This window comes from Aptenodytes patagonicus, chromosome 17 (assembly GCF_965638725.1).
Source record: "Aptenodytes patagonicus chromosome 17, bAptPat1.pri.cur, whole genome shotgun sequence".
NCBI lineage: Eukaryota > Metazoa > Chordata > Aves > Sphenisciformes > Spheniscidae > Aptenodytes > Aptenodytes patagonicus.
In genome coordinates this window covers 7,472,532-7,494,765 of record NC_134965.1, presented here as the reverse complement: position 1 = coordinate 7,494,765, position 22,234 = coordinate 7,472,532, and the positions used below count along the sequence as shown (strand labels likewise).

The window sequence follows — 22,234 nt, the reverse complement described above, 5'->3', positions numbered from 1 at the left end:
TGGTGTCCGGAGGCTGGAGACCTCCAGCAACTGCCCCTTGCATGGGCTGCGCGCCCTGGAGCTGGGCTACACTGCATGGCCAGCTTGGCCAAGGCTTTGTCTTGCGTCTCCTGCGCTTTCCTTGGCTTCTCGGTCCCGTGCCGTAACTTTGGAGCTCACCGACAGTGGCACAGATGATCTGCAAAGCCCTTCTCCTTGCATGCAAGCACGGTGTCGTTTGCAGGAGTTGCTGCAGCTGATGGGTGCTCTCCCCGGGGTTTTAATGATGCTATGGCTGAGCTTATTGGGGTGTCCTCGGGGGTCAGGGTCAGCCCCCGGCATCTCACTGGCCTCTGGATACAAGAGGCAGCTGCTGGGTTGGGGGCTCTGGCAAAGAGCTGCCAGTGCGTTGACCCTCGTCTGTCCCGGGCAGCCACCTCCAGCCCGAAGGCAACCAGCCCCGCAGTGACAGCGCCGGCACTGCCCCGTCCCCGAGCACACTCGCTCGGCCCCGAAATCTCCCTCCCCGAGTGTGCACGGGCGCGTTGGCATCTCTGCCGCTGTGAGGGGCTGGACCAGCGGTGCCCCCCTCGAGATGGCCCCGGGGGTGCCCTCCTGCACCCCGCGCCAGCGGCAAGCTGGGCTCTTCTCCCTAATTCTGCTTGATCCTTGCTAATGTGCCAGCAGATGTTCTCATTATCCATTTAAACATATAATCCTCCCCCGAATCCCGCTAAGCTCCTGGCCTCCCTGATACCTCGTGGCAGTGCGTTCCACAGGTTAATTATGCATTTTTAATTAATCACCGAGCAGAGAGTGACCCATGAATAAGGGATGCAAAGCTCCAGCGGCTGGGAATAGTCGGCCAACCGTCCCCAGGCGGAGCTGCGCCGGTGTCGCGCTCTCCTTGAATAACAAACCCGGCTCTAAAAATTCCTGGTTTGTGGATCTGACATGACCGGAGGATGGGACGGAGCCGTGCCCCGCGCGGATGGGACCCCCCTGTGCCCCACGTCGCCCACCAAACTGGGAGGAACCACGTCCCCGCCGGAGCTGTCTGGGTCCCACCTGGGAGTGATGGAGCGAGCGCGGGGGGAGGAGAAGCGAGGCAGAGAGGGGAAAAAAATCACATGTTGTTTTTAAAAGGCATTTTTGAGTGAATGCTGAATAGGGTTTGGGAAAATTGCCTTAAAGGCCTGTTCTCTGCAGGGACGGAGCTTTTCATGGAGCACGAGTATTTTGAAACTTAATTGCACATTTGCACGGGCTAGTGTTTTTATTTCTCTCAGGTCTCCGAGGTGGTCTTTGAAGATTGCTGTCTCTCTGTAATGGTTTTCTTTATCTCAAATAAATTCCGCACACCTGCGAGGTGGAGCTCCTTGAAAGAAATGATGTTGAAATTGGCTCTCAATTTAATAAATCTGCAAATGGAGCTGGGATGCAGAGAGGCGAGGTGGCTGGTGGGGCCGGCTGCGCCTCCTCCCCGCTCCCCACCTCTCCTCTCCCTTCCCCTTTCCTGCCCTCTCCATCAGCTCGCTTTCAGCCTCTCCACGGGCTGGGGCGAGCACGGGGCTGAGCGATGCGGGTCCAGATGCCGCCTTTCCCCCCCGCAGCAGCCGCTGCCGGCACGTCCGAGGGGGCTCCGGCTGAACACCCTGCGGTGCAGACCCCTCTAACACCCGCCCGGCTGCCTCCTCCCGCAACGCGTTACCCTGGCTCAAACCTGCCCGTCCTTCCGAAACTGGCGGCAAAAGCTGCCACCGAGCGAGCTTTTAGAGCCCTGCCACGTGCCGTGAGCGCGCTGGGCTCTGCCAGCCGGAGACGATGCTACAGGCCGAATGCCAGCTGTCCCAAGGACCCTCCGATGCCATTTTCTTTCCTGGCCTCGGGTTTGGGGTTTGGAGCTGTGGTTTGCTCCGGCAGCTCCTCTTGCAGCCACCCACCACGTGCTGCCACCATTTCTGCTGGTCTGGTAATCCATGCCGTGGCTCCCCAGCTCACCGGAGAACATTTAGCCGGCTCTCCATTTTGGAAGCAGAGCAAAACACCGGAGAAACGCCTGCGGCACAGTTCAGCGGCGCTGGCTGTGCCACTGCAGCAGGCAGAAAGAAATCCCTGGGTGGCCGGGGCAGTGTGTGCTGGACAGCCCTGGCTGTCAGGAGGAGAGGAATGGGCGGCCACAGGAGTACACAGACAGGTTAATGGCAGCCACGGATGCTGCACAATTGGATTTCGCCTCCCCGTTTCTTAAGGAATCAGCGTCTCTACCTTGCTCAGAAATCCACCGGTCCCACTCCTCTCCCCGGGAGCCTCGGTGGCAGCGGGGTGACCTGTTACCCGTGGAAAGCACCCAAAAGGCCATTTAAAACCCTGCCTCCCCTTGCTGGGCTCCCCAGACACAAGGTTACCCACAGAGGCCGCGCCGCCTCCTGCACAAACCTCGGCTGCTCGCGCTCGCTCGGCTTCAGGCGAACAAGACGCCGGGTGATTTTATTGCATTGCTGGATTTTGTTCCACTCTGTTATTCGCCACGATTGAATTTGCTGCCACGGAGGCAGGAGCCGGCCCAGGCAGAGCTCCCGCGCCTCCCTCGCCACTCCGGTGGGACCGTGACCTTGTCTCGGTATCTCACTTAGCCCTCGGCTGGGTAATTTGGTGCCGACATGGGAGCCGGGCGTTTGTCTTCCTCCCGCCGAGCATCCCGACACGGTCCGACTCCCTTGCCTGAGCCAAATCCTTGCTCTGCTCCACTTCTAATCGTTGACCTTGTAAATGCTTTCAGGGAAAGCATCTGCCTTCCCAGCTCCCTCCTCTCTCTTTCTCACCCGATTGTGTCCCTCCATCCTCATCTCCCTGAGTAGCTGTCGAGGTTTCGATGCCATGCACGTCACCATGGTACCTGAACCCCTGGGCAGAGCAGAAACGCGCGTTCCCATTATGCAAACCCTCCCCAAGTTTTAGTCACGCTCGCTGGTTCACGGTGTCAGTTGGGAAACGGCACTTCACCTTTCTCCTTCCCTGCTTCTCGGACTTATGTGAAAAACACCTCGGGCTCTCCTGAAATGGTGGTTTCTTGGCCCGTTTTCTCTTTGTGCTGGAAGCTGTGTGGCCATGGGGCCGGGAGCATCCCACCTTTCAGTGCGAGTGGTCTTTGATCAGTGCAAACCCGTACGGCGGCACCGATGCCGTGCTTCCCCCCGCCAGCACCACAGCCGGACCAGCCTCGAGACCACAGCTTCATCACAACCCCAGCCCTTAACGGAGACACGGAGCCGTTCCCGGTGCATTAGGAAGCGCAGCTGGGAGCTCCATGAGCAGCCGGGGGGCAGAGCCGGGCAGGAAGGCTGCCGAAGCCTCGCTCTCTCCGTATCGACAGCGACGGCTCTTGTCCACCACTGCCTGCGCCATCGCCTCTGCCCCTTGATTGAATTAGGGGGCTGTAACCCGCCTCCCTCCTGGCCGTGGTCCCTGCTGCGCCGGGCTCAGATGCTGAACTTGAGAGCCATAATTTAATAAGTCTCAGGCAGACAGCGCACTCGGATAGCCGTCGGGATCTCTCGCCTCCTCTCCGCCCAGCGATGTGCTGATTTATGCTCCCAGGCGACAGCCGGGATCTCACCCGGGATTTTTGGTCTGCTGGGATGCATTGCTCTTTTCCCAAAGCGGGAAGCTCATGGGGTGAAGCCAGGAGCAGGAGCGGGACCGTATGCGCTGCGATCGGTGTGGTGTTCGCCTGCACGACCCTGCGTTAGGCCGGCACTTCGTTTGGGGGAGGCAGCAGCAACAGGGAGCGGAGGGACCCCGTGTCCTTATGGCAGTGGCTGCTCTCGGGCTTCCCGGGCACAACGAGTTAAAAGTTGCAATTAGTAAAGTGCTGACAATGGGAAGGTGGGGTGGGAAGCGAGCGGCACTAAATGAAACCTGAAAGGTTATTTCAATAAGCAGCAGCACAGTTTGCAGCTGCGCTCACTTTCCTGGGAGCTGGGGGACAAGGGAAGGGATCCAGCGAAGGGCGAGAGATGCTGGGCGGGATGAGGGATGTTGCTCAAGGATGCTCAGGCGCCGGCAACGCCTGTGGCACATGGGGGCTGATCTGCGCCCTCGCCGGGAGAGCGACAGCATGAGAAAATTTTGCAGGGGTTTCTTTGTAAGTGCCCCCGAAGGAAGCCCGCCGGAGGCCGGCAGAAGCTCGGCACTTACTGGAGTGAAAAATATGGCAGGGGAATCAATGCGGGAGGGGGGCAGGCCACCACGTCCCAAGGATGCTCACGCCAACGCCAAGCTGGGAATGTGGTGGGGTGGGTGCTGCCCATTCTGCAGCCCCGGTGGCTCCTCTGCAGGGCCCAAATCCTGCGGCCGGCACGGAGCCCGGTGCCCCCCGCATTTGCACGGGGAGGGTTTTGGGAAGCGGCACGAGCCGCGATGCTTTGCGTAGGGGATCTTTGTAGCATGGAGAATTGGCCGTGAGCCGCAGTGGGGGCTGCAGGAGGGAGCAGAGTGGAGCTGGGTGCCGGGATGGAGAGGAGCTGGGCAGGGAGGAGGTTCCTGGGAAAGGCGTTTCTCTTCCAGCTGAGCAGGCAGGAGCCCAGGCAGGCGGAGGCAGCCAGCAGTGGCCTCTCCCCACCAGACGTAGCCGTTCCAGCTCTGCGCTGGTGCGACACCACGGTGCTATTATTAGACTCCAGTAGGTCTCTGTGGGTAGCCGTGAACTCCCCGATGCCTCCAGTAGCTCAGCAGACACCACGGCAGAGTGGGATCTGCAGGCACCGGTGGGGATAAGAGGCCCTGGTGAGCTCAGAGGGGGTGTGGGTGGCAGCAAGGGGCGGCAGAGCCCCCCCCGGCACAAGGGCACGGGGAGACGTGCACCGCAGCCTGAGCTGGAGCAGCAAAAGGCAATTAGTTGTCGAACGAGAGGTTTGGCTGATGAGGAGGGCACGGAGCTCCTGGGAATGCCAGCGGGGAGGAGGGCAGAGCTCGGGGGTCGGTGGTGGCCAGGAGGGATGCTGCCCCGGCAGAGATGCGGGATGCGGGGCTCTGCGTGAAGCCGCACCTAAAAACCACATCTGAATTTCACAGCATTGCTCTAAAATGGAAACATGATGCTCCATCACCACCATCTTTGGCAGGAGGCATGGGGGAAGCATAGCGGGGCTGTGGCACACCGGGACACCCCATCCCATGCCGGAGGAGGGCTGGGGCTGGGGAGACGTGGCGTCTCCCTGCTCCCGCCCTCTCCCCCAGCCTGGTTTCCAAGCAGGAGTGTTTAAATGCCTTTTATGTTGTGACTCAAATGATGAAAGGCCTGAAAATGGGACTAACAAAGATGAGTTGTACTTCAGAATAAAAAACCCCGTGAAAGCAGCAGATGTTGTCATAGGAATAAATTGTATCAACAGCGATCAGATGGGAAGTGAAAAGTCAGAACGGAGTTGCTCCCTCTTTCCCGTTTCCAGCGAAAACGTCTGGGTCCATGAATTTAGCCAGAATCAGGTAGGATAAAAGGCTTTGTTTGACAAGGCATTTCAAAGCATCTGGGAGCCTCCGGAGAAGATGTGGCCACTTGGACAGGGAAACAGAGCCCCTCAGTTTTAATGAGCATTTCAGTTGCCTTCCTTTATCCTTCTGCCAAGATCTTCCTTCCCCCCTGCCTAAAAAGAACCGATTTCTGCTGTTTGCAACTTGTTTTAACTTTGCAAAACGTGCATTTAAGCAACACGACGTGAGGAGGCCGAGGGTAAAACGTCCCTGTCACTCCATACAGCCCGCCCTGTTGCTTCTTGCCATAAATACCTCCCCACTGCGGCCGGCCCGGCCATTTCAGCTGCTGCCAGGTCGGCAGCGCGTGCCTGCAGCCAGGACCCTGGCGCTGGGACCCTGGCGCTGGGACCCTGGCGCTGGGACCCTGGCACCGGTGCAGCTGCAGCCCCTTAGTCCTCCGTGACAGTGCTGGGAAGGGCAGCGGGGCCGGGGCCGGGGGGAAGCGGCCACCCCCCCCCCCAGCCTCCCCCAGGCCCTTTTGCAGGAGCTGAGCTGTCCATCAGAGATGCTTCTTTGGGGACGGGTTGTGTATTTTAGGAACAGCCCGGCTGAGCATCAGTGAACAGCGCTGCATCCCCAAAGGCTGTGTCCGGTCCCCCCAGACCAGTTTGCGGGGCCTGCCCAGTCCCAGAAGGACGCTGGCAAACTGGGAGGGGGAGGAAAGGATGCTTGCTCACCGCGCAGGGAGCGGGATTGCTTTCGAAGGCAGCGCTCAAAGCAAACTCTTTATGCGCACTGTCAGCCAGCGGGCACAATCCCCACGGCCATCCCACATCCCCCCTGCTTCTGCCGACTCAGCAGCGCCAAAAAATGGGTGGCACTGCCCCTGCAGCCGGTCAATGCCCCCAGCGCATCCCCCAGCCCTTCCCCAGCTCCTTCCCCAGCGCAGCCAGGTTGGATGCTCTCACTGCTCGGCTGTACCCTGCTTCTCTCCAGCTCACAGTATTTCTCTGCAGCGGTATTCCTAATGGGAATTTCGGGCTGTGGGCCCGTCCATCCCCAGCAGGAACATCTTCTCCTGGAGAGGCTCGGGTACCACCGGCGCGGAGGCGCACACCTGCCAGCCAGCAGCACACCCCTCTTTGGATGCAGCTGCAGGTTTTTTCCTTACATTTCTGGTTCAACCCGCCTCATCCTCGGACAGTCTTGGGGGATGGATTGGCGAGGGTCCGATGCCCGACATGTCCATCCCACTGCTAGCACAGACAAACGCTGGCGTGGGTGGCTTTACGCCAATGCACGTCTCGCGCCCACCGTTATTACCTAGCAGAGGAGGGATCGTAACAGGATTTATAACGACTTACTGAGAAACGGGCTCTGATTAGCTTGATGGGAAACGGTGGTCGTCACGCAAGGGGCATTGGCAGCCGCCAACAGCTGGGCAGGACTCCAAAAAGTGGAGGGTGAAGGAGGCTGGCCCCCCCCCTGTGGCCCCCCACTGCGGCGGCCGGGCCATGAGGGTTGTGCTGTGCACCAAATGGGAGCCCTGCCAGTCACGGGGAAAGCGAGGACATTGGCTTTGAGTTTTTAATTGGCTCCTAAAGCAGTAGGAAATCGCTGGAGCCAGTGGAGGGACAGGACTGCAGGGCCGGCGTGGTCTCCTCCTTGCCCCCCTCCACATTTAGGGGGGTTTTGGTAGCTCAGGCAGCACCTCCCTGCTCGTACGCTCCCCTCCAGCCCCTCTGCGTCCTCACGCATGGCCCCACGCTGCGGTGACAGCCCAGCTTCCACCATGGCCACAGGTCACAGCCACTGCGAGCATCGCCTCAATTCCCATACACCCCCTTTGGCCCATGAATACTTTTCCTGGCCCTCCGCTCTGTACACAGAAACATTGTCCTCCTTCCCCGCCGGTTACAAACCACCCAAATAATCCACCCAGTTTGGGGCTGGGGTCACATCCCCTTCTCCAGCCCCCCGCCTGCCCCGGGTGCAGAGCTGGTACCACTCCTCAGCATCTTTCAGCATCTTCTGTTCCCTCCTCAGCCCCTGCAATGATTTACCATCTCCCCGTCTCCTCTTTCCGCTGCGACTGGATCACGCGCGGGCTATAATTAATAGAAATTAGACTGTCGAGACCTTGCAGCCCCCATCCCGTAATTACTTGGCCTTGCTGCATTTGAGGCACAGAGATCGGCAGCAAGCTCGCAAGCCACCGGCGATGGCAACGCATCCCGTTAACAAGCTATTTTTATTAAGCTTTTAATGCAGGCACTTGCGTGGCGCTGGGGGATGTGCAGCATCTCCAAGAAGTCCACTCCTGGGGGGATGCACGGGGGCATATTTTGGGATGAAATGCCGGCATTGGAGCTAGACAAAGCAGGATATTAGCAAAGTGCCGTGTCCCGACCACGTTCATCACTCGCATGTTAATTCCCGGCACCCAACCGCTCCAGACGCCCACCGTCCAACCATACAGATTGGCTTGGCAAAGCGTTGATGCTCAGCGAGCGGTGACCCCCCCCCTGGTCCTCAGCTCCCCCGCATCCCCCCACGCCCCGAGAGCCACGCGGGAGCATAACAACACCCGACATCTAACTGGGCATGCGGCATCTCCCCACCAGCTCATTAAACCTCCTAACGGCCCCCGTGCGAGGCGTGGGTTGGCCCCGGCTGATGGGCAGAGGAGCGGCGGAGCGCAGCTATTCACAGTGCTCTGCTTTTATCGCTGTGCTTTTCGCGAGCCGGTAAAAAGTTCAGTGCGAAGCACAGGACAGGTCTCTGAAAGGCAGCCGCGCTCACGACCCAGCGTGCTGGCACACGTCTCCGGTGGGGATGGGGTTTTGCCGGTGTCTGCGATGCTCGCTTGGCTGCCGACCCGCAGGGACGTTCACTTGGAGGGCTCATGGCATCACACACCCACCCTGAGAGGAGACCAAGGGCCTGGGGAAAGGCACTGCTGCCCATTTCGGGTGTGGGAAAGAGACCTGAGACTGTGGGCCGGGCTCCAAATGATGCCATTGCTTTTTTTTTTTTTTTTTGTGGGAAGAAAATGTGACAGAGCCGGTGGCTTTGATGCCTGCCCATCAGTCTCCTTCCCCCCTGCTGCAGGCAGAATGATGTGCTGCTGAATGGGGAAGAAGGTACATGACAGGCTCCAGTTTGCCCTCTTCTCCACCAAACACAAGGACATCCAGTAAATCTGAAATGCAGAAAGACTGAAAAGTGGTGAAAGGGAGCCTACGCGGCACGGTACGTAATTGGCTTGTGGATCTCGGTGACACAGGACACTGCTGGGGTCGGGACCTCAGCAGGATTACACATTTATAGAGCTAATTCTCTCCCTATTAGCCATACTAGCATAAAAGCACTGCAGAAAAGCCCTTTGCTTCCCTGTTTCGGGCTGTGATCTGCTCCCTGCTCCATCCAGGTAAAGGTCTGTCCCAGCCAGTCCATCCAGCGCATCCCTGGTTTTCTGCAGCCTCCGGTTTTTGCATCTCTTGCGGACGGACGTGGGCTGGATGGCAGGGCAGCCGAGCGTGCACCAAGAGCCCGGGCAGCTGTCACTTCGGTCTTCCATCTCACATTTGCTCTGTTCTGGCTGTATTTCTGATCTTAAAGAAACTCTTCGTAGGTCCCAGCCAGCCGCTGGCAGGGAAATGAGCTGGTGAATCTGCTTTCGCTACACATGAGCTTGTTCAGCATTTGATACCGATCTGGCTGGTGCTCATCTGGGGTGGGTTTTGTCATTTCATCTGCAATTGTTTTGCTGTAAAGCAGCTCGGAGGGTTCGCTAGCTGGCTGTCTTACAAAGGACACTGTCCTTATTACTACTGTGAATGAACTACTTTGCATTTCTGTGAATGGGAAGGAAAACTTGTCACCTCAGGACAAAAAGGGAGTGGAAGTATCTGATGATCCCCTGAGACGCCTCAGACAATCCACTAAGCTCAAGTCATCCTCCTGTATTTCTCTCTCCTCGGGGGCAATTGGAATTATTAGTCCCTTCCCAAGGACCTCAAGATGTCTCTGTCCTTTGCCAGTTCCTGTCCCAGCTTCGCTGTAGGCTGGTGGCGTGTCCCGCCGGAGCCCTGTCCTGCGCTGGGGACCGGCAGAGGATGCCTGGTGCCTGCTGGGGGACAGGACGGCAGCGCCAGGAGTCGGTGAAGCCCCCAGCCGTGCCTGAAATCCTGCAGAATCTATGCACGCCGTACTCGGGGTGTCCCCTGGGCCACGCCATCCTCTCCCGCAGGAGCGGGAGCATCGTGGTGTCCATCGACACCTCCAGCCGCAGCAGGACCCAAGGACTCGACTCATCCATCTGTGAAGCCAGATGTGCTGTTTCCCTCCGGCGTGCCTCCACTCCGGGAAGGTCCCAGTGGCTTTTGAGACGCTGGTCCATTATGTGCGATGGGATGAGATGCAGGGGCACAATAAACCCTCCGGCAGCAGGGAAAGGAAAGTCAGGAAAAGAAGATGATCTCTTGTCCCTGGTATCCAGTGATAGGACGCATGGGAATGGTTCAAAGCTGCACCCGGGGAGGTTTAGATCGGACATTAGGAAGCATTTCTTTATACCAAGAGGGTGGTCAAACACTGGAACAGGCTTCCCGGAGAGGCGGTCGATGCCCCAAGCCTGTCAGTGTTTAAGAGGCATTTGGACAATGCCCTTAATAACAAGCTTTAACTTTTGGTCAGCCCTGAAGTGTTCAGGCAGTTGGACTAGGTGATTGTTGTAGGTCCCTTCCAACTTTAACCTTTCTTTTCCTTTCCTTTCCTTTCTTTTCCTTTCCTTTCTTTTCCTTTCCTTTCCTTTCCTTTCCTTTCCTTTCCTTTCCTTTCCTTTCCTTTCCTTTCCTTTCCTTTCCTTTCCTTTCCTTTCCTTTCCTTTCCTTTCCTTTCCTTTCCTTTCCTTTCCTTTCCTTTCCTTTCCTTTCCTTCCCTTCCCTTCCCTTCCCTTCCCTTCCCTTCCCTTCCCTTCCCTTCCCTTCCCTTCCCTTCCCTTCCCTTCCCTTCCCTTCCCTTCCCTTCCCTTCCCTTCCCTTCCCTTCCCTTCCCTTCCCTTCCCTTCCCTTCCCTTCCCTTCCCTTCCCTTCCCTTCCCTTCCCTTCCCTTCCCTTCCCTTCCCCTTCCCCTTCCCCTTCCCTTCCCTCCCCTTCCCTTCCCCTTCCCCTTCCCCCTCTACTCTACTCTAAAGATCTGCCTCCAACCGCATGCAAGCAGCAGCCCAGCCTCTCATTTGGATAATCTTCTCCCAAATGCTGGCTTTTAGGCTCTGCATCGAGGTACCGGGTTCGTGCCCCGTGCCTGCGGCCGTAGGACCGGCAGCATCCGACTGCAGCTGTACTCCAAGGGCATCGCTGCAGTGGAAGGCGTGCTGCAAACTGGGGTTAAGCAGAGCAGATTACATGGGGAAAACACACTCTACGCTCCCTCTGTTTCTGCATGTGTGAGTCCTGAAACAAGCATTTAAATTAAAGAAGTTTCTATACCCGAGTTTCCAATCCCACAGCCACTTCCACCGTTGGCCTCCTTTTTTTTTTTTCCCCCCTTTTTCTTTAGCTCGAGCAGAGGGAGGAGGAGATGCAGACAGAGAGAGGAGTGCTAATTAAACAGGGAGTTCCACATTAGGGTACAAATCCTCTGGACCAGCACAAACCCTGCCAATTTCTGTATTTATTTATTATTTTTTCAGTACAATTGTAATTTCCAGTGGTGCCTCCAGCACCAGGAGAGAGTTCAGGGGCTGCTCTCGGAGAGGATTAGCACGCTGGAAGCATTATTACTTTCCTTCGCTGTGAATTCAGGAGTGATTCCCTGATGGCTGCGCTCTATATAGAAGTGAATCGGTGCTAATTTGTTTTTGAGGATCACACATCCACCAACATGTGAAAGACAATCCTGCCTCTCGATGTATATTTCGAGCCAGTGCTACAGCAAACAACGGAAAATAAGCAAGCAAAGGAAGCCAGACCTCCCTTGCCCGGAAAGCCAGAGCTGGAAAAGAACAGACTTGAATTTTTTTTGATGCTGCATCTTTCCAGGAGCGTTTTGGGTTTTGGCTGCGCTGCCCGGGGCGATGGGCAGCGGGGGCTTGGGCATCCCTCGCATGGAAAGCCTCAGGGACGCTGCATCGGACAGGATGTCAAAGAGGCTGAGCATAAAAAGCTCCCCCCCTTTTTTTTTTTTCCCCTTTTAAATCACCCTCGAGTTTAACTGCAGGAGAGGAACAAATTAACTAATGGAATCTGTAACGATGGAGGGGCCGGGCACCCGGCGGGAGAGCAGCTGCCCCGCCACCCATCGCTCCTCTCTCTTTATTTGTGTGATTCAGAGGGACGCGGTCCGTGGGGAGATATCAGAGCCGGCTGAAATGGAAGACAAAGCTATTGTTTCAAACAGAGTTATTGATTTTTACATTATTACACTATGAAATTTATGGTCTGGTTTCAAACTGCAATAGGAGTTAATGACCACCATCCAGAAACTTCCAGGTGACCTTGGCCTCGACTTTCGTGGAGGAAGGTGAATAGCTCCAGATACCGGGTCAGCAAATGTAAAATGAACTTGAGACACCCTAAAGGACTTGATTTTGGGGTGCTGCTGACCCCAGTCTCTGCCCTGAGCTTTAGTTCACAGCAAACTCCAAGCTGGTTGACAGCAGTGATGGAGGAGGGGAAATTGGACCTTCTCAGCTCCAGACAAAAGCCACTTAGAATCATAGAATCATAGAATCATTGAGGTTGGAACAGACCTCTAAGGTCATCGAGTCCAACCGTCGGCCCAACACCACCATGTCCACTAAACCATGTCCCTAAGTGCCTCATCTACTCATCTTTTAAATACCTCCAGGGATGGGGACTCCACCACTTCCCTGGGCAGCCTCTTCCAATGTTTCACCACTCTTTCAGTAAAGAAATTTTTCCTTACATCCAATCTTCTGCCGTTAAGCAACATTTTGCTCCTCTTGAAGCACCGTGATGTCCTCAGAGCTCCTGAGCACAGTTCTCCATCCTCAACTGCCTGCCCGGCACAGCCTGCCCGACCGAGGCTTTGCTCCAGCCAGTCACCGCTGGAGAAAGGCAAACCAGGGGGCTCCGGGGTGGCCGAGAAGGACCCGGGAGAGGAGGCAACACAGCCCAGAGCAAGAGAAACCCCGTAAGAGGGGAGAGCAATGGGTAGTGCCTGCAAAGCAGGCAGCTGCCTGCAAAGGGCATGGCCCATTCCCGGTGCTGGCTGGCTCTCCCATCCCGGCCGCGCGAGGAGGATTTGCTTTTTAACGTTGGGGCTACCAAAGTGGGGTCAGGAGGGAATCCAGTTAACACATGAGTTACTGGTGCTGCAGAAGGGTTCACAGGGGCTGCAGCACTCCCCAGTCTAAAGCCTTTTCCCGGCTTTTCTTTAAAAGGTACCTCCCGATGCATCTTTTGGCACCAGCCTCTTCCCAAAGCTTTCGTTAGCGATATTCCTTCCAGATTTCCTTGTGTGCTTCTTCTTCTGGGAACGGTCTTTCCACTTGCCAGCAAAGAAACGCAACTTCCAGCTGCTGGAGAAGGATTTTTTTTTCTTGTAGTACCTTCTCCCTGGAACATCCCTGATGCTGCACCCTGAGCTAAAGTCGTGCGAAGCCAGTAGCCTCCAAGCTCATCTTCTGCCTCGGAGGTCATAATTGCCATTAAATCACAGCTTGCCTAACCAAATTATGCAAAACCGAAATTATCTCCAATGATTTTTATGTTGCTGAAATGTTCCAGAACTGCCGGGGTGATGACTGGGGGATTGGGAGCAGCTGTCACTCCATCAGAAACCATAACTCCAAACAGCTGGGATCTGTCAGTTATTTATGACACCGTTCGCAAAAAAAAAAATAAAATTATGAAGGTAGATGGGTGGTTGCCACTCTGGCTGAAAGGCAGCTCGTGCAGAAAGCAAAAGCCCCGTGCCGTGTCCCGGCGTTGGGAGCTGCAGCCGATGCTGCGGGGAGCAAACCCACCGAGGATGCTCCTGCTGGCGAGGACGGCAGGACCGCGGGGCAGCACCTAAGGGGCTTTGCAGAGAGGCTGAAAGCAAGCTGCTGCTCACTGGGGAATTTAGTCTTTGTGACAGTCAGGATGGGCTTGTTTATTTCATCCTCTGTGTTGCAAAAAAAAGAGGAGGAAAAAAAAAAACCCCCGCAGCTACTAAGCAGAGGTCTGACACTGCTTTGTCGAACTGTCCCAGATCTGAAGTTTCACTCTTGGCTCGCACCCAGTTGCCGTCGCTGCCCCGGCCTTGCCTTTCATCGTCCTTCACTTGGCAGATGAAATTGTGAATATTTGAGGCTGCTTCTTCTCCCTAAACAACAGTTTCTCTCTACGGCGGTGCAAACATCCCATTCGGAGTTGGCTCCCAAGTTTCAAAGGGTATTTTCCCCTGGGGGTCGTGGTCGTGTCTCTGTGCTCCGGTTCACTCGGGGTGGATTTAGAAGGCATCCTTTGACAGATCCAGGGTGTGAACGGGGCAGGAAAATCTCTCTCTGGAGCCTGTTGACAGCGAGGTGGTGGTGTTACACCAGGTGTGAATTTGGCCTCAGAAGAGGATGAGTGATGAGTAAGCTTCTGCCTTTTTGATAATACCGGCTGCGAGCAGAAGCCAGATGCTTTGTCCCCACTTGTAGCTCGCTCTGGTTAAGTATTATTATTTATATTATGTAGTAGCTATACATAGTGTTTTATGGCAGTAAAGATACATAAATCAGCAACCAGAAGACGAGGGCTTTGCTCTAAAGAGCTTATAAATCTAACAGCTTGAGCAGCACCGGTAATGGACACAGTGAGCATGCAGTCAAGTTGCATGTAGACGTGAGCTAAGATGGGTCTCCCACAGCAGATGGCGGTTTAGGAGAGATTTGAAAGAGAAGCAACCTGCTCCATCCTCGAGACCAGATCCTGCCGGAGAATTAGACGGGCCGTGACCCATATAGCTTGTCCGGATGGGAGCGGTGAAAGCGTCCATCCGAGAAAAGCAGCTCGCGAAGAGGGAACGGGCAGGGGGCGGCGAGGGCTCGTGGTTTTGGGGGGCTCTGCAGGTGCATCCCCCCTGGGGCTGAAGCATCTACTCTTGTCCTAAGTCATTTCTTCCCCTTGAGCCTGAGACTCCTGATGAAAAGAAGTGGCATTACGTCTTCCCAAATAAACCAAGGCTCTGCCTTGCTCCGAGATACAGTAAAGCGTTAAAAGCCTTAAAACGCAAGAAAACTGCCGGCACAGGTACACCCTGCTCTCTGGATCGAGCAGTGCCGTGGGGACAGGCTGCCCGCCGAGCAGAGCCGAGGCCAGCGTCCCTGCCGCGGTGGCAGAGAAGTGCTCCAACCCTTCAAATCTCTCCCCCCGCCCTGATCCTGGGTATCAAACCAGCTTTTTTTAAAAAAAAATTCTTCCTGTGCTGGCACCGGTCCGGGAAGAACCTGGTCTGGGCTGGAGAGAGATGTGCTGTGTCTGGCTGAGCACGCTGGCTCCGGGCGTCTGCATTCTTCTGGCCGCTTTCAGCTCTTGCACAAATTGAGGCTTCACGCTAAATGCATTACGCTGTATAACAATTAATCCCATGCTACATATAGAAAGTCCTTACTCATCAATAATGCATGCGGGAGGAGTGATTTTCACTCTCAGTAATAAGGCTAAGACAATGGAAACAAGCAGGTAATGGAGAACATTTATAATGATGTTAATCTAATAATGAGTCTAGTGCTGTTAAAAGTAAGACTGCAAACTGGACGCATCCAAAGATAAATTATTTCAAGCATTCATTAACTGATGCCTAATTAATGCCCAATTAGAGAGATGCTACATGGGAAATGGTTTGGACAGTCGGACGAATTCATTCCAATCACTGAAACCTCAGTCAAAAGCAGGAGGCAGCAGAAGGGCACGGCGAGCAGAAGCCAGGGTGACACAGCGCATCAGTGGGAGAAAGCCAGGAGATAAACACCCCCTTGCTGGTTTTATCCGTGTCAGCGGGGCTTTGGTTTTATTCTCTTCACCGGCAGGTTTCTGTAGGATTTTTCCGTGCCGCTTTTGAAGGTCTCCCTCCCTGGTGAGCTCCGACACACGTGCTGGTGACCCTCCATCTGCCTCGCAACCTTTACAAGATGAAGTCAAAAGGGCTGTGTCAGGAATAACGAGTTCAACAAGTTAGGCAGGGTCTAAGCCTCCCGGGGAGCCGGGCTGGGACCTCCGGGAAGGTCCCACCAGTGCTTTCCAGCCTGGGAAGCCCAGCGACACTCAAGCGCTCCCGGCTGTCTCGTCCCGGTGGGCTCAGCTGCTGGCCATCACGATGCTGGTGTTACCAGCCTCAGGAGCTTCATGGCTGCATGACCACAGCCGGTTTGTCTCTAGGGGGTCTCATACCTGGATCTAAACTGTGACCAAGCCCAGGGCATCCCAGGAGCAGCTTCTCACAGCACTAGGCAATCGGCAGGTTTTATGGGCTTGGAGGGAAAGCGTCCTTGATGAGACCACGCACCCATAGTGCATCCACACGTTTCCTCTTTCCAAGTCCTGCCCACCTAATTATTATTTTTTCTAAGCATCCATCTTTCTGTTTCCCCATTCTCCTTGCCCCCAAATTGCAGCACATAGGTGGGAAGACACCCCTGGCTTTTCTTCCTACCATCCTACTCCTGGGAAGCTGAGAACCAGAAACACCCCAGACTATCCCCACCGCCACCCACGGCTGTGGGAGTCACATCTCCCTCTCCATAGGAACTCCAGCCATTAACTCACAAACGCCTGTTAATTAAAGAGATGGACTCAGTTCCCTCTGACCTTTTCCTGCGGAGTTACCCCTGCAGGCGGGGAGCCGTTAAACGCCGCGCTCCCTTTCGGCAGGAGCCTCTACCTTGGCCGTGCTCCAGGGAGACCCAGGCTGCCTTCGTCCATCGCCGCACATTGCTAACAGCTGCCTGTCATCACCATCCCTATACGTGAAATCGTGTATGCTCCGAGATCCCTGCCTGGCTCCACCTCCCGTCAGTAATCCCGTTAGCCTGGCAACTGTCGTGTCACGGAAGAGTGCATAAAACCGTTGTTTGGAAGCAATATGTAATCTTCCAACCTGCTGCTTATAGCTGGGAGATGGTTTATTGATTCAGACCCTTGTGATTTGGTATTTGCAATAACAGACTCTGCATGTGGGAGATCGTCACAGCGCTTGTGCCTGGCAGGATTTTACTAATAAACATAAGACCTACAGAAGGCTTCGTACTTTAGTGTCACAGAGGTACGACGGGGAACGTGAAGCCGTCCCACCTTGGTGAAGCGCATCTGTGGGTAAAAAACCCAGCAGAATGTATCTGCAAAGGTAGTTTTATCTTTACCATCTTTATCTGGCACTCGGATAATCACAATATCCTCAGGATACCGCTGTTTGCCAGGCTGTGCTTGCATGGCGAGTTGCAGCAAGGGCTCCTGTTTTGGCAGGGAGCGCTTGATAGTCAGCGCCGGCACGACGCTCCCACCAGCACAGCCCCTCTCTCATTGCAAAGGCATGACAGCAAAGCCAAAATGGTACGGCGGTGACTTGGAGAACGTTCCTTTTCCTACACAGCCGTAGGAGTTGTCGCGAATTAAACGTTCCCGACTTGCAGCCCCTTTCTGGCAGCGGCGCAGGAATGAGACATCCCTCCTGGTAGCCGCTGCTTAATTTCTGAAGGGCAGTGCCTGGAAGAAGTCCCCCCCGTCTCATCGCAGCCAAGGCTTGGTCCAACGCTTTGGCTAGCGATGCTATTTTTTTTCTTTTTATTAACAGCCTAGTCAGAGATGACTGCCTCTTACTGGTGATTTATGGAGAGTCCGAATAACCCCGTTTATCTAAAAAAGTGACAACTTTGCCTTGAAAGGATGGGTCCAGATGGACGGGTCACCTGCTGTGACCTATACGGTAATAGATCTCCATACCAGGCAAAAGGCAACGGTAACCACGGAGTTGTATTTCAAACACAATTAACAAGAAAACAGTGAGGGTTTTTTGCCTCCCACTTGCATTCAGCTGTAGGCGCTGAAAAGAGGGACTGTAAAAGCCCAAGGGGTCCAGGCTCATGGACTAGCTGGTAATAACGATGTGGAGTAATTGGAGATGAACTCCACTTCCACTCTCGTTTTTCAGATTATTACAAGCCGAGTGCAAGGCGAGGACTCGTGGGCAGGATGGCACCGGCAGCTGTACGCTGCTCCGATGTTACTCCTTTCCCCTGTAAAGTCCAGAGGCAGAATTCATTAGACATGAGCAAATTTTGCGTGTAAGAGGAAAAAGCCAAATCTAGGAGGAAAATCTGAATGAGAAATGACAACTCGGGTGCAATGAGTCTGAAAAGCCACTCGGCGCAGAAGGAATAAGCCCGAAAGCAAGCCTGGTGCGAGGAGTGGGAGCGAGACGGGAACGGGGCGGTGAAACCGGCACTCCGAGAGCTGAGCGGAGGGAGGGGATGATTACTGCCTTGCTCACCGCTTCTTTGCAGCGAGAAAGCCCCAGTCACAAGCACATACTGTAGCATTAGAGGATGCAATATGCTTTGCCACAGGACATCCATTTAAAAATATGTCTGAGCATCCCACTTCCAAACGGAGTTCTCAGCTCAGCCTTTTCCACCAACTGCTGACAGCATATTTTCCTGTAAATCACTTGGTTTTCGGGGTGGATGGCGGCGTCTAACAACTGTAGTAAAAAGAGATGGTGGGGATGGGTCTGCGGCTTTGCGGGAGCTGGGTGTGCTGTGCAGATGCGCTGCACACGTGTAATTTTAGGTGATTCGCTGGGAATTGCTAAAGCTTTTCCCCTCCGATACATAAGCACGGGCGATTTAAGAGATGCATTGCAGGAGGGGTGGACACCGATGAGGGTTTGCCTCTCCGCTGTTTGCTCTCACACATTTGTACAACCGCCTTTCCCCCGACTGCGCTGCCTGCCTGCAGGCAAAGGGCTTTGCTGCTTGCACCGCCAGCGTGAATTCCCCCGAGAAAGTTTCTCCTGCCCGGTTGGGGCTGGGAGCACAACCGCCTGCCTGTTGCAGGCAGGGCAAGGAGGCAGGGAGTACTCCATACATCACGTTTAAACTACCGTGGGTGATGAGCCCGCTCGTCACAGCTGCAGTCGTTTCCATGGGTAATTCATGAGCAGAGAGGAGGGCTGAGTTAATTGGGGGCGTTTTTCACCCGGAATAGTCCCCACGGCGGCGATGGGTGGGCAGGGGGGTGCCTGAGTCCCCGCTGACGCCGACGCTCTCCCCTCTCTCCTCACAGGGGGGTTTGCAGAGCTGCTCCTGGTGCTGCTGGGGCTGAAGGTGCCCGGCGCCCTGGGCTGCCCCACCGACTGCGTGTGCTACCCGTCCCCGATGACCGTCAGCTGCCAGGCTCACAACTTCGTCACCATCCCCGAGGGCATCCCCGAGGACAGCGAGAGGATCTTCCTCCAGAACAACCAGATCACCTTGCTGCTGCGAGGCCACTTCAGCCCCTCCATGGTCACCCTCTGGATCTACTCCAACAACATCACCTTCATCGACCCCAACACCTTCGACGGGTTCGTCAACCTGGAAGAGCTGGACCTGGGGGACAACCGCTACTTAAGGGCTTTAGCTGCAGACACTTTCCAAGGGCTGGTGAAACTCCATGCCTTGTACCTGTACAAGTGCGGGCTGAGCTCCCTCCCCAGTGGGATATTCGGTGGCCTCCACAACCTGCAATACCTTTACCTGCAAGACAACCACATCGAGTTCCTTCAGGATGATATTTTTGTTGACTTGGTTAACCTCAGCCATCTTTTTCTCCATGGAAACAAGCTCTGGAGCCTCCATCAGAACACGTTCAGGGGACTAATAAACCTGGATCGGCTGCTCATCCATCAAAATCAGCTGCAGTGGATTCACAGGCGGGCTTTTCATGACCTCCGAAGATTGACCACCCTTTTTCTGTTCAATAACAGCCTCTCGGAGCTGCAGGGGGACTGCCTGGCCCACCTGGGAGCCCTGGAGTTTCTCAGGCTGAACGGGAACCCGTGGAGCTGCGATTGCAAAGCCCGTTCGCTCTGGGAATGGCTGCACAGGTTCAGAGGCTCCAGCTCCAGCGTCATCTGCGAGTCTCCCGAGCAGATGCACGGCAAGGACCTCAAGGTGCTAAGAGCAGAAGACTTTAGGAACTGTTCAGGGTCCGAGTCGCTCCATCAGATAAAAACACATACTTTCTCCACAGCAGACAGAGGAGCCTCCAAAACCCACCACCCTCACCATTCCTCCAAGGAGAAGGGGAAGGAGAGAGGGGCCGAGAACAGTTTGCATAGCAGCCAGCCCGCCGCCCCCCCCAGCTCCCGGCCGGGCTATCGCAAACCTGGCAAGAACTGCACCAGCCACAAAAGCCGTAACAGAACCTCTAAACCGGTATCTTTGGGGCCGCGGAAAAACGGGCAGGAGGTTCCAGACTATGTGCCTGATTATCAGCACAAATTCAGTTTCGGGGCGATGCCAACGCTCCCCCCCAAACGCAAGGGTAAGTGTACCCGGCGGACGCCCCTCCGCCCCCCCAGCGGGGTCCAGCAGGCAGCCGGCTGCTCAGGGCTCAGGGCATCGCTCCTGGTTTTTATGATGGTGTTAGCGGCCGTCATACGCTGAGCCCCCGGCTGCGGATGGAGCGAATCTGTACTGCCACCAATCTACAAAGGACCAGAGTTTCTTTTCTTCTTCTTTTTTTGTACGTGGCGAGCGTTGGCCTGGCGAAGGGAAGAACGTTGTCTCGGCTTCTGATGGTCTCTCCGTGCCCGGCCGGGCTGCCAACGCGGACTGTGCCGAACGCAGCGGGAGCGGATTAAAAGGCATTATCACACCTTGTCACAAACAGCCTAACCGAGCACCTACAACAAAAAAAGCCAACCTTACAAAAACCCAGATAACAGGGACGGTAGCCAATTCGCCGGTGACAACAACCGGACAAATGGACTGTATCCATGCTCTTGTGAAATCCCGTTCATTTGAGAGCGCTCTGAACGACCCCTCCAATTACCGAAAGGAACATAATTGCTGTAAAAATGATCACCAATTAAGCCTACACTATTTCTCTGAAAGTGAGTGCAAGGACACTGATACCGATGTAATGAGGACATTGGTTCTCCCATGTTTTAGCCCTTTTGGCTCCAAACCCAGAGGCCAAAGTTGGCTGGGAATCTCTTAGAAGACAATCTCAAACCCCTGAATATCTCAGGCATTACAGCAGAACAGGGCTTGCCTGCTGGGCTTGGAGTAGCCAACAACCAAAGGAAAGACTGATTAGAGGTGGAATTAAACAAAAAAAAACCAACAAACTTAAACACTTAAAGAAATGAGGTACCTGCAGGAGGTGCATTTTTTTGTAACCGCGTTCACACATCTGAAAAAAACCCAAACCCAACAAATGCACAGGCTCCCCCCCTTCCCCTCAATTATCCATATGTATGTCTTATAATGTTTATAAACTATATGGAAACTATATCTTCAGAACTAAGGATTGTATTGTTGAATTTATAGCAGACCAGTATATGATTTTTTTTCTCAAGAAAACAAACCGGCAGCAGTGCCTACAGATGCTGAAAGCCATCGGGCGGGCTCAGTACACACGGGGGAACCACAGCGGACCAACGTTCTCAGCGATTCAGAGCACTAAACTTTGGGAGGGGTGGGGGGTGTGTTGTATGCAATGCAGCAAAGTCCATATCCAGAGAGCCAAAACTCACCCTTACATCCTAATTTGTAACTGGGGGGAGAGAGAGATTAATTAGTCCAAATAAATAGAGCCATAGAGCTCTGTCTCCGGAGAGTGCTGCTGCTCCCCGGGGAGGAGAGGGGCTTTTTTGGGGCTGGAGGCAGAGAGGGGCTTCCCAGCCGTGTTGGTGGCGTGAGGACCTTTATAGCTGGACTAAGGTTTTCACTGGGGCAGCAAGGAGCAGTTCCCAGGCTGCAGATAGTCCTGACAGTGTCAGGAGAGGTTTTGTTTCTTAAAAGGAACAGGTTGTGTCACGGGAAGAGTCAGAGAAGGAGGAAACTACAGCTCGTAGAGGACCGGCGAGAAGTGCAGTGCCCAGGGTTTCTGCTACACCATAGGTGAGAAAAATAAATGGTCCAAGACAGCCGTACGAAGGGGGTTGTGGCTAGGTGGAGGAGAGGGAGCAGATCTGCTTGTTCCCCTCGTCCCGAATTAAACGCCGCGGCGGAGGGATGCGTTTGCTGGTCGGGGGCACGGCAGAGCCGGTGGCATCACCGACAGCAGCCCACGGGCTCGGGGAGGTGCTGCCCAAATTCTGCAGTCGGTGTGAATTCCCTGTCAGTGTGGATATATGAGACCAAACAGACACTGAAGTTAATGAAACAAGGGAAATAAAAGTGATCTTGGACAAGAAAAGGCTGCTGTTCATTTCGTAATGATATCCCAGCGGCGGCACGTTTCTAGCCTGTAGCTCACGTGTGGGGCTGGAAAGACCAAAGGAAACGGCTCGTGTTTTCCATCAGACACGCCACTAGCTTCAGGAAGAACGGGCCAGCTTGGGAAATCCGCTCTCCAACCGCTTTGGGGATGGGGAGAGGGTATTTACGCAGCAACGTAACCCCTGAAGGCGTCTGGAAATGAAAAGGGAAACTCCCGAGCAAAAAAAAGAAGAAAATTCCCCAATGTACTTGTTTTTAAGAGCGGTTGGGTGCTGGGAGCGGGCAGCTGGGGGGGCACGGTGTCTTCTGTCCGCCTCGCAAGCGAGGAGGGGCAGGGGCTTGCATGCTTTGCTT

The 22,234-nt window shown here is 54.9% G+C and overlaps 1 protein-coding gene across 1 annotated transcript in view; it reads left to right on the top strand.

The window, feature by feature from the left end:
• Nucleotides 1-22,001, top strand: part of RTN4RL1 (reticulon 4 receptor like 1) — a 33,102-nt gene extending 11,101 nt beyond the window's left edge. The window contains exon 2 of the mRNA XM_076354755.1: nt 18,735-22,001. Within this exon, the coding sequence (XP_076210870.1) occupies nt 18,735-20,098 (1,364 nt within the window). The 3' untranslated portion in view covers nt 20,099-22,001. The remainder of the gene's footprint in view (nt 1-18,734) is intronic.
• The last annotated feature ends 233 nt before the right edge of the window (nt 22,002-22,234 follow it).